General features: G+C 40.2%; 1 protein-coding gene across 2 annotated transcripts in view; it reads right to left on the bottom strand.

Annotated features, from left to right (window-relative positions):
- cped1 (cadherin-like and PC-esterase domain containing 1) overlaps window positions 1-12,031 on the bottom strand; it is a 49,063-nt gene that overhangs the window by 27,206 nt on the left and 9,826 nt on the right. For both annotated transcript variants that reach the window (XM_044342805.1, XM_044342806.1), the window contains exons 3-10: window positions 8,204-8,298; window positions 8,019-8,097; window positions 5,858-5,942; window positions 5,454-5,601; window positions 4,142-4,272; window positions 3,317-3,389; window positions 2,397-2,537; window positions 770-874 (exon numbers count right to left, since the gene is read on the bottom strand). In XM_044342805.1, the coding sequence (XP_044198740.1) occupies window positions 770-874; window positions 2,397-2,537; window positions 3,317-3,389; window positions 4,142-4,272; window positions 5,454-5,601; window positions 5,858-5,942; window positions 8,019-8,097; window positions 8,204-8,298 (857 nt within the window). The remainder of the gene's footprint in view (window positions 1-769; window positions 875-2,396; window positions 2,538-3,316; window positions 3,390-4,141; window positions 4,273-5,453; window positions 5,602-5,857; window positions 5,943-8,018; window positions 8,098-8,203; window positions 8,299-12,031) is intronic.

Raw genomic sequence — 12,031 nt, forward strand, 5'->3', positions numbered from 1 at the left:
CACACAGATCTGATGTTTTCAGCTCTTCAGTGATGTTTCAGTCACATGGTTCACGTATGTCATCATTTACTCACTAAACTTTTTATGCACACGGCTACTGTTACACGTCAGACAGCAGGAAACTGTTTTTCTTTCAAGAGATTCAGACTTTTTGTTGAATTTCCAGTGTTTCCACAAAACAGGTGAACTGACACACCATTATTTTTCCAGATATAGTGTAGATCACAGGTGGAGTTGGAATGAAAACATCACGATCCAACAAAGAAATAAATCTAATTCTTATTAAAACATTAAAGTTTAAAACATTTACAGCCTTTGAAAAGGAGACGACACATCTCAGGGGCCTGATGTTGGATTTTAACATTCAAAAAATCCATTCCATTGATTTAGTCTGAATTTTAGGACCATAGTTTTTGTATTACATCAGTAGACTAGAGGCTTCAAATAATAAAGCTACAATCACGAATTACTCATGATGGGGTTTTAAGGATGATTCTGATTTATTTTACGACATTGTGACAAAAAAGTGAAATACATTTAGTCAATTTTCAATAAAAGAAAGGTGATTTAGTATTTTTTTCATGAGAATCTTATTCCTGACAATGTGGAGAATTCTTTAAAACAGAATTCAGAGCTTTATGTAGGAAGTTAAGAATAAACGAGTATTTAAATGTAAGAGAAAAACATTAAAACAAACCAAATATAACTAAAGTGACTGCAGCCCTGCTTCTCTGTATCTTATTAAAATATTAAAGGATGGATTTATTACCAGCTGAAAAGCTGAAGGCTTCATCATCTGCTGGTGAAACTGGAGCAGAAGAAGAAGTTCGTCCTCTGACAGACAGACGCCGAGTGTCCCTCTGCAGCCACCGTACTGAGACAGACAGAGACAGAAAACACATGGAACAGTTCTTTCATTTCATGTGGCTTTTATCACATTCTTCTGTTCATGTCAACAGCTTGACTCATCTGTTTTTTGATTATTAGTAATTATTGTTGAAAATTTTAGTGTCAAAATTTAAAGTTAACAGAAACCTCCCTTTAAAAGAGTTTAAACACATTTAATGAAATACTGGAAAACATTTCACAATATATTTATTATAAACATAAACTATGATAAATATTAAATAAATAAAAAATAAGTAATTGTCTTCCTGACAGTTTTTTATCTGTAAAAATGAATAAATAAATTTGTTCCATCCATCCATTTTCTGCTGCTTATCTGGGACCAGGTCACATCCTTCACCCTGGCAACACCGTCCAGCTGTTCCTGGGGGGTCCCAAGGTGTTTCCAGGCCACGAGAGATATGTAGTCCCTCCAGCTTGTTCTGGGTCTGCGCCCATAACCCTAACCGGCTCTACCAGTTGGACGAGCCTGGAACACCTCCAGAGGGAGGCATCCAGGAGGATCCTAACCAGGTGCTCGAACCACCTCAGCTGGCTCCGAGCTCCCCCCGGATGTCCGAACTCCTCACCCGATCTCTAAGGCTGAGCCATGGTACCCCATACTCCCGCTGCACCACCCACTAGGTGCCCCAAAGGACACAGTCATAAGCCTTCTCCAAGTCCACAAAGCACATGTAGACTGGACTAGCTGGTCCACTGTTCCATCGCCAGGACGGAATCCGCATTGTTCCTCCTGAATCTGAGGTTCGACAGTCAGCCAGAGTCTCCTCTCCAGCATCCTGGCATAAGCTTTTCCCAGGAAGCTGAGTAGTGTGATCCCCTGATAGTTGGACCAAACCCTCCAGTCCCACTTTTTTGAAAATGGGAACCACCAACCCGGTCTGCCAGTCCAAAAGGCACAGTTCCCGATCTCCATGCGACACTGAAGAGGTGTCTCAGCCATGACACACCTCTGATGTCCAGAGCCTCATCTCATCCAGTCTCATCACACCTGGCACCTTTCCACTGAGGAGCTATTTGACTACCTCAGACACCTTGACGATGTCGTGTTCCAGTTCTTGGAAATAAATTTGTTGTTTGTTGTTATTTGATCATTTAATTTTGATTATAAAAATATATGTTATGTTTATTTATTATTTTATTAGTTTTATTTTATTGTATAATGACTTATTTAACTTATGTCCCAATAACACCTCTTGCACAAATATGGAGGAATATTCACTTTTGACATATAACTTTAAATGTATTCAAAGCATTAAATTTATGTATTTAATTGGCAATCATATCGGACAAAATAACTGATCCTGATTAACAAAAGAATGAGTTCATGTATGTAGAAATTTCAAGAATCTTAAAGAACAACTGAAAAGAAGATTTTGTCCTGATTCGACATTGTGAGTCTAAACTGGACGATCAGCTGTTGTGATTCATTTATTTCACATTGAAACTCTGTCAGGACAGTTAAAATGTTTATAGCGTAGGAGTCTCACCTGTCCCCTGCCTGTCTCTGAGGACAGGTGCATCTCTGAGGACAGCAGGAAGTGGAGCGAGTCCTCCAGGATCAGGTCTTTGGTGATCTGTCGGTCGAACGTGTCGTCGCTCAGAGCAGAGAAGGTTAAATCAGTATCCACCTGAAGACAGACAAAGAGAGGAGCTGCTGACCAATCAGAGAGCAGCTGAGGACACGCTGACCTCTGCTGGACGTTCACCTGAAACACACTCACAGCTGAGAGACAGAGAGGAGGTTAATCTACCAAAAAAAGACAACAGAGGAGAAGGAAATATCAGGAAAAGATGAGGAAAGGAAAGAATGTGAGGAGGCAGGGAAGGAAAGGCTGATGTGAAAAAGAACAGGATAAGGTAGGGCAAGGAAATGAGAAGAGGAAGGAAAAGAAATGAAGAAAATAAGGGGGTAGGAAAGGAAAACGAATGTGGAAAAGAAAAGTAAGGGAAGAGGTAGGGAAGGACTGAGAAAGGTGAAGAAGGGAAGGAAAAATTAAGAAAGGAGAGGCGCTGATAAGTGAAAGAGGAAGGAAAGGAGAGGAGGAAGTGGTAAAGGAAAGGAAAGAGGACAGAAGGGAGTAGGGAAGGAAAAGAGGAGACGAAGAAAGAAAAGAGGAGGATGGAAAAAGAAAGTGGAAAAAGAAATGGAGGAATTAAAGAGAAATAAATAAATTATGCACAAATTGGATAATAAGATATTTCTGTTTACATCAGTTTGTTGTTCAGAGAAGAAGTGAGCATGTTGAGTCACACCTGTGATCTTTACCTGACCGCTGCTCACAAGATGGTGAACGAGGTAAACAAACATATTTCTGCTACATCACATTTATCTTATCTGTGCTTTTAAACTAGACAAGCTGAGAAGGTCAAAGTGACCGTGTGCTGGATAAACAGGTGTGAGTCTCACCTGGACGATGACAGGTGTGACAGAGCCGCTGAACAGCAGAGTGAAGGTGAGCAGCTGGTAACACAACACACACCTGAAACACATCACCAATCAATAATCAATCAGCACACAGTTTAGTGATGATCAAAAGATCAGAGAGTTTAAAGACAAAAGCTTGACTCAGGTGTGAACAGGTAACTGATGATGACATCATGAAGAAAACCAAAAAGGAAATCAGAGATGTGACTTTATAAATAAACACTGGTTAGTTTACCTCTGACTGAGAAAAGTGAGAAGATTTCAAACTGCGTCATTATCAATTCAGCTATTTTATCATTAAATCAAGTTTCATTTTTTTCTGCTTAACTGCAACAAACTGATTTATTGTTTCCATTATTTTCCACACAAACGTTTAGTCAACATTTCATTAATACAACAAATCTAATTCAAACACATTTTTTAAGAAGGTAAAAAGACAAAAAGTCACAACAAAACAAACAAACAAAAAATTTAAAAAGAGACAGAAAACACAGAAAAAATTAAATATGAGGATGTTTGAGAGTGATTAAAATTCAGCAGAGTGAGTTTAAAAACAGGCAGAAACTGTAACATTCAGTCTTGTTTCAGCATACAGACACTTAATTCTATATTCAAACTTTAGAAACATTTATGCTAATATACTATAACTGCTATTATATACTAGTATACCTATACTTTGGAAATATTTATACTATAATGTACTTATATTTTAAAAAGTATTTCCGTTGGGAACAGGTTAAAATATTCTTTCAGAATTATGTTTTTATGATTCAGTCAGACATGAAGAGTCTGTTCAGGGATTTTTACCTGTTCAGCGTTTCCTCCCTCTGATTGGTTGACGCTGCAGCTTGCAGCACCTCACCTATTGCCTGCTTCACCTGCCCCAAAGCATCATGGGAGGCTGTTTGTCCAAGCTGGTGCAGAAGGAAGTTCCTGAGCTGAGAGGAGAGTAGAGGGTTAACCAGCAGGGGGCAGCATCACACAGACACGAGAGGGTTAACCAGCAGGGGGCAGCATCACACAGACACGAGAGGGTTAACCAGCAGGAGGCAGCATCACACAGACGGGAGAGGGTTAACCAACAGGAGGCAGCTTCACACAGACACGAGAGGGTTAACCAGCAGGAGGCAGCATCACACAGACGGGAGAGGGTTAACCAACAGGAGGCAGCTTCACACAGACACGAGAGGGTTAACCAGCAGGGGGCAGCATCACACAGACAGGAGAGGGTTAACCAGCAGGGGGCAGCATCACACAGACAGGAGAGGGTTAACCAGCAGGAGGCAGCATCACACAGACGGGAGAGGTTAACCAGCAGGGGGCAGCATCACACAGACACGAGAGGGTTAACCAGCAGGGGGCAGCATCACACAGACAGGAGAGGGTTAACCAGCAGGAGGCAGCATCACACAGACAGGAGAGGGTTAACCAGCAGGAGGCAGCATCACACAGACGGGAGAGGTTAACCAGCAGGAGGCAGCATCACACAGACGGGAGAGGTCAACCAGCAGGGGGCAGCATCACACAGACGGGAGAGGTCAACCAGCAGGGGGCAGCATCACACAGACACGAGAGGGTTAACCAGCAGGGGGCAGCATCACACAGACAGGAGAGGGTTAACCAGCAGGGGGCAGCATCACACAGACACGAGAGGGTTAACCAGCAGGGGGCAGCATCACACAGACAGGAGAGGGTTAACCAGCAGGAGGCAGCATCACACAGACGGGAGAGGTTAACCAGCAGGAGGCAGCATCACACAGACGGGAGAGGGTTAACCAGCAGGGGGCAGCATCACACAGACGGGAGAGGGTTAACCAGCAGGGGGCAGCATCACACAGACGGGAGAGGTTAACCAGCAGGGGGCAGCATCACACAGACGGGAGAGGTTAACCAGCAGGGGGCAGCATCACACAGACGGGAGAGGGTTAACCAGCAGGGGGCAGCATCACACAGACACGAGAGGGTTAACCAGCAGGGGGAAGCATCACACAGACGGGAGAGGTTAACCAACAGGGGGCAGCATCACACATTAACAAATAAGAAACATCAATAATAACATACAGAATGTGGAGAAAATATATTAAAAACAAAGATTTGAGATGATGGACAGGTGGGTTACCTGAGTGGGCCGGCCCCTCTGCTCCTGATTGGTCGTCACTATGCTGATGTCATGCAGGAAGGAAGTCAGCGGTCTCAGTGAGGTCACCAGCACGTAAACATTCACCATGGCAACCAGGCCAAGAGGCGGGGCTCCGACAGGTGACTGACTGTCAGAGTGAAGTAAAACAACGATCTGATAGGTGACAATACACACCCGATACACACCCGACACATACCCGATACACACCCGATACACACCTGATACACACCTGATACACACCTGATACACACCTGATACACACCCGATACACACCTGATACACACCCGACACACACCTGATACACACCCGATACACACCCGATACACACCCGATACACACCTGATACACACCTGATACACACCCGATACACACCCGATACACACCTGTTGGATCCCGTTGACTCGTGAGGAAACTCTAGCTTGTGATTGGTCGATCCACAGGCGTGTGGCCTCATGGGTAATTCAGATCCTGACAGACAGAAACATGTGACATCTGACTGATGAGCTGATTCATGTGTTCAGTGTAAACTTTCATCTTGTTATGTTTATATATATTCATGTGTACATATATGTATGAATGTATTTAGTATTTGCTTTTTGCCTCTAATGTGATAATATGATCTGTTTATTGATCCAACTAATCCAACATGAAGTGGATGTTTGTTCTCTAATTACCTTAATTTATTTCTATTAAAGAAACTTTATTAATAAAATGAAAATATGAGACGAGTCTGACATGATGAGTCGTCTACATCATTTCTTACAAGTGTGGTGTGCTTTTATTTTGAAAGATCAATTGACAGGATGAGAATTTTCTGCAGGGTGAGACATGTCTGTCTCGCTCACACCTGTGTCATCAAAATCATGCAAGTTTTGGGCCCATTCACTTGAACTTCAGTTAGTGAATTGAAAACTCTTGATGAGTTTGTGTGTAAAACAAATTATTTTCCTAATTTTCATCAACTCTATTTTTAGAAAAGTAAAGACTTTTAACCCACATGACCTGGTTAAAGTTTGATTGACATGTGTACTGTCAGGTGTGTGGAGACAATAAGTAACTGCAGCTGGACACAGAAAAATACTCATATATTTGAATGGAGAGTGTGAGTGAACCCACACCTTTTTGAACATTTACTGCTTCCACATAGTTTTAGATACAAACTTCATTTGAACTTTAAATGAGTCACGAGACTTTGACCTACAAGTCTTGAATTGACATGTTTTTTCTATCTTTTATTGTTTTTGAGATATTAGAGTGTGAGTTTTAAAGTCTTTTCTTGCTCCTCCTGTGATTTTATAATGAGTGTGTATTGCGGAATGTTTCACAGCACTGAGGGAGTGACATCACCAGGAGCAGTTGGAGAGGAGGATTTTAGAGTACGCTTCTTGTGAAATCTCCTCATAAATCCCATGACTTTGGCCAAATCTTACATTAAAAAGCATATTTTAGTAGGAAATTTCATTGCGAATCCATTGATACAGGTTTGAAAGTGGTCAGACTTATAGTTTAGACGTCAGAAGCCTCTGTTTGACACAAAGTTCATGCCCATAGATTGCCTCCTCATTGGTTTACATTGTAAGGGTGATGTGGCACTGCAACTTTCAGGGCTTACTAGATCTAAACCGTTCGAGTTATTACAAAGTTTTTAACAACTTTTTTTCAGCACAGTGTCATAAGTCATGTATTAAAGTTTGAGGCAGATACCATTAACACCCTCGGAGGAGATGGTGTTTGTTCGGGAGCCAAAGTTGGGGCAAAGTCTTATTTTGAAAGTCTGATTGTGGACTTCCTGTTGGATTTAGGTCAGGGGTGTCAGTGTATGATTTGTAGGTCTTGATGAGACGAATAATTGAGTTTTGGTTTGATCTCTCTACGACATTCCTGCGGGCCGTAGCGGCCATTTTAGTTACATAGGTGGCGCTAGAGAGCACATTTTGGCACTTTGGGGGTTTATTTTTACATTTTATCAAATTTTTCACCAGAACTGATGTGTGTGCCAAATTTGGTGAATTTTTGAGCATGTTTAAGGGGTCAAATTTAAGTCTGATGTCCCATAATAATAAAGAAAGAAAGAAACAAACAAACACATGAAAAACAATAGAGTCCTCGTCTTTAGGTAAGAACTATTGTTTTACAGTAGTCCTCTGCCCTTTGGGCTCGGTCCCTAATGATGATAAAATATATCTGCAAGCAGCAATGATCGAGGTCCAAGCAGATTGCAAAACATTGCAAAAGTTGACATTTTTAGACCATCGGAGGGAAGATGCATTAATATGAATTGAGAGATTAAAATGATGAAAGAGTTTTGACTGTAAACCGTTCAAGATAATGAAGATGATTATTACAGTGCCACCTTGAGGTCAGTAAGTGTCATTTTATGTGCCTCAGTATTGGCTGGAATTTGCAACCCACCTGCCAATTTTGGTGACTTTTGCTGTCATGGTTTTTGCTGCGTGAACACTTAAGTGTAGAAGAAGAAGAAGAAGAAGAAGAAGAAGAAGAAGATTAGAGCTCTAATAATATGCTGGAAACATTCAGACTCACCTGACAGGTGAGTGAAGAGCTGACAGAGACCAGAACCTGCGTCAGAGAAGGCCTCCATCAGACCAGGTAACAAGTTCACCTGAGGACACACACACACACACACACACACACATACACACACAGGTGAGCTCAGGTGACCCTCAGTCAGTCTGTGATTGGCTGCAGCAGCTGTGCAGGTGTCTCACCCTCTGCTGATGCTGCAGGTGAGAGAAGGAGACTCTCCTCAGACAGCTTCTCTCCGAGCTGCTCAGACACAGCAGCAGGCTCCACCCACTCACACCTGTAACCATGGAAACAGACAGGAAGTCACACCTAAGAGGACGCTAGAGACGCTCTGACTGATCCTGATTGGTTGAAATTTATTTATAAATGATCTGATTAAACATCTGAATCCCTTAAAATTTTACCTTAAATTCCCAATAATTGATCCTTCAATTAAATGAATTTGACTTTAAGGTGACAATTGACGGTTTATAATATATTAAGAGGTTTTAAATGATTATCTGCACACTTTAAGGTCTTTTAAGGGCTAAAAACTCTTAATGTTTTAAAAAGCCTTCATTTTTTAATAAAGGTGGAAATTCAGGGATGCTTTCACGTTGTTGAGCTAATTTTGAGTTTTTTTTTTAATCTTTAATCCATAAAGTAAATCTGTGGTCAAACTCTGAACTTTCACCTTTACTGATGTAATTAAAGTTTGTAGGTTTATGTTTTATTTTAATGGATTATCTCTGTAAGTAATGTTTCAACAGAGGTGAAAATTAAAGAATTGCTTTCTGGTGTTTTAAGAGATTTAACCTCTCAAACTGTAAACATAACCCAATGAAAACCCTTTAATATATAATAACCCATTAATTACTTCCATTAATTACACAAATTATTACTAATTTGCCCCAAGGCTCCATTCTGGGGCCTCTTCTGTTCAACATCTAAATGCTCCCACTGGCTCAGATTATGGAAAACAATAAAATATGTTACCACAGTTATGCAGATGACACACACATTTACGTAACCGTATCACCAGGGGACTCTGGTCCAGTACAAGCACTGAGTAAGAGCACTGAACAAACCAATGATTGGATGTGACAGAACTTTCTATTTTTACCAGAATTTTACTTCAGATAAAACTGAAGTCATTGTTTTTGGAGAACGTTTAAAAGTCAGCACTCAGCTTCAATCGATAATGTTAAAAACCAGAAATCTTGGCGTCGTCATGGACCTGAACTTCAACATCCACATTAAGACAATTACAAAGTTACAGCCGACTATCACCTGAAGAATATATCAAGGATTAAAGGATTTATGTCTCAGCAGGATTTGGAGAAACTGGTCCTGCATTTATCTTCAGTAGACTCGACTACTGTGACGCCGTCTTCACAGGTCTCCCTAAAAAATCCATCAGACAGCTGCAGCTGATCCAGACGCTGCTGCTTGAGTCACTAAGACCAAGAAAGTGGATCATATCAGTCCAGTTCTCAGATCTTTACACTGACTTCCTGTCTGCTGTTGGTTTATAAAGTACTGAATGGTTTCTGAACCATCCAGACCTCTCAGGTGATCTGGATCAGGTCTGGATCAGGTCTGCTTTCTGTCCCCAGAGTCCAAACTAAACCTGGAGAAGCAGCGTTCAGTTTTTAGTTTCAGCTGTTGTGCAATTTAAAGGAGTTTTACAGGAATTTTTACCTCTTTAAAACTCTTCAAATCATGCAGATAAAACATTAAAAACAAACCTGAATATATCTTAATATATAATTTAATTTATTTACTAATTTACCCCAAATCTGGGATGAATCTCCAAATTTACACCTTCGTTCAAAAACAGACTGTTTTTATTTATGAAACTTGACTTTTGTGTTTTTTGGAACTTTTAAAGGTTTTTAGGGAGATTTTACTTGTTAAAATAAACAGTTACAGTTTGTCTGAGAAACAAAACGAGAGTAAAAAACAAAGGAAATGTTGAGTTTCTGTGCTGCTTCTCGTCTGAACATGTGAGGTTTGTTTTTAAAGCTGAGAGGATCTGAACGTTTAAACAGGAAGCAGGAGGGTGTGTGTGTGTGTGTGTGTGTGTGTGTGTGTGTGTGTGTGTGTGTGTGTGTGTGCGTGTGTGTGTGTGTGTGTGGTAACATGTGGTAGTGATTGTGGATTCACAGGAAATGTTCGGGTGTGTTCTTTGGCTGAGGCTCCGACACACAGTGTGTATAAACAGTATAAATACACACAGTTGTACAGCAGATATACTGTCTGAATCTATACGTAGACTCGTATAAACTAGATGAATGAAAGCAGCTCCTGGTTCAGTCTAATTCCTGGATGTTCCCTGTTCTCTCTGATGAGCAGCTGTTCTTCCTCTCTGTGATTTATGAAGCTGTAAAACTCTGCCTGCCTTCATCTGTTTACCTGCTCAGGACAGGCAGATGCAGCTGTCAATCACCCGACACACAGCCAGAGGACAGTTCCAGCTCTATATTTATATTTATATTCTGGGGCTCTACTGGAATATCTTTGCATGATTTCCAGTTAAAAACTCCTTATTTATCTTCTACTGGTCCTTTATGCAGCCCCTCAGTTCAGCCTCTGTCTGAAACAGCTCCTGTCTCTTTAAGACCTATAATCTGTAAACTTTCTACAGCTTCAAAATGAGTTTTTCCGTTTTCTTCCTCGGCTGCTCTCAGAGGAAATCTCCACCCTGCAGCGCACACACACACACACACGCACACACAGACACGCACATGCACAAACACACACGCACACACACACACACACACACACACACACGCACACACACACACACGCGCACACACACACAGTAGAGTATTTCCTGTTGGTCATTAAAACACCTCGTCAGTGTGTTTGAAGCGTCTGTTTAAACACTGTGTTTATATATATGACATGTGTGTAAATATTTATGTTAGTGGAGATATTCTCTGTGTGTTTATATGTGTGTATATGTGTGTATATGTGTGTATATGTGTTTATATGTGTTTATATGTGTGTATATGTGTGTATATGTGTGTATATGTGTGTATATGTGTGTATATGTGTGTATGTGTATATGTGTGTATATGTGTGTATGTGTATATGTGTGTATATGTGTGTATATGTGTATATGTGTGTATATGTGTGTATATGTGTGTATGTGTATATGTGTGTATATGTGTATATGTGTGTATATGTGTATATGTGTATATGTGTATATGTGTGTATATATGTGTGTATATGTGTATATGTGTATATGTGTATATGTGTATATGTGTGTATATGTGTATATGTGTATATGTGTATATGTCTGTATGTGTGTATATGTGTATATGTGTATATGTGTATATGTGTATATGTCTGTATGTGTGTATATGTGAATATGTGTATATGTGTATATGTGTGTATATATGTGTGTATATGTGAATATGTGTGTATGTGTGTATATGTGTGTATGTCTGTATGTGTGCATATGTGTGTGTATATGTGAATATGTGTGTGTATGTGTGTATGTGTGTTTATGTGTGTGTATATGTGTGTATATGTGTGTGTATATGTGAATATGTGTGTGTATATGTGTGTATGTCTGTATGTGTGTATATGTGTGTGTATATGTGTGTATATGTGAATATGTGTGTGTATGTGTGTGTATGTGTGTATGTGTGTATATGTGTGTATGTCTGTATGTGTGTATATGTGTGTGTTTATGTGTGTATATGTGAATATGTGTGTGTATATGTGTGTATGTGTGTATGTGTGTATATGTGTGTGTATATGTGAATATGTGTGTGTATGTGTGTGTATGTGTGTATATGTGTGTGTTTATGTGTGTATATGTGAATATGTGTGTGTATGTGTGTGTATGTGTGTATATGTGTGTATATGTGTGTATATGTGTGTATATGTGTGTATATGTGTGTATATGTGTGTATATGTGTTTATGTGTGTTTATGTGTTTATGTGTTTATATGTTTTATGTATTTTCAGCTTCAGCTTCATTATGTTTGTGATTGTTGACATGACTCAGTGGTTTAATG

Source organism: Thunnus albacares, chromosome 23 (genome assembly GCF_914725855.1).
Source record: "Thunnus albacares chromosome 23, fThuAlb1.1, whole genome shotgun sequence".
NCBI lineage: Eukaryota > Metazoa > Chordata > Actinopteri > Scombriformes > Scombridae > Thunnus > Thunnus albacares.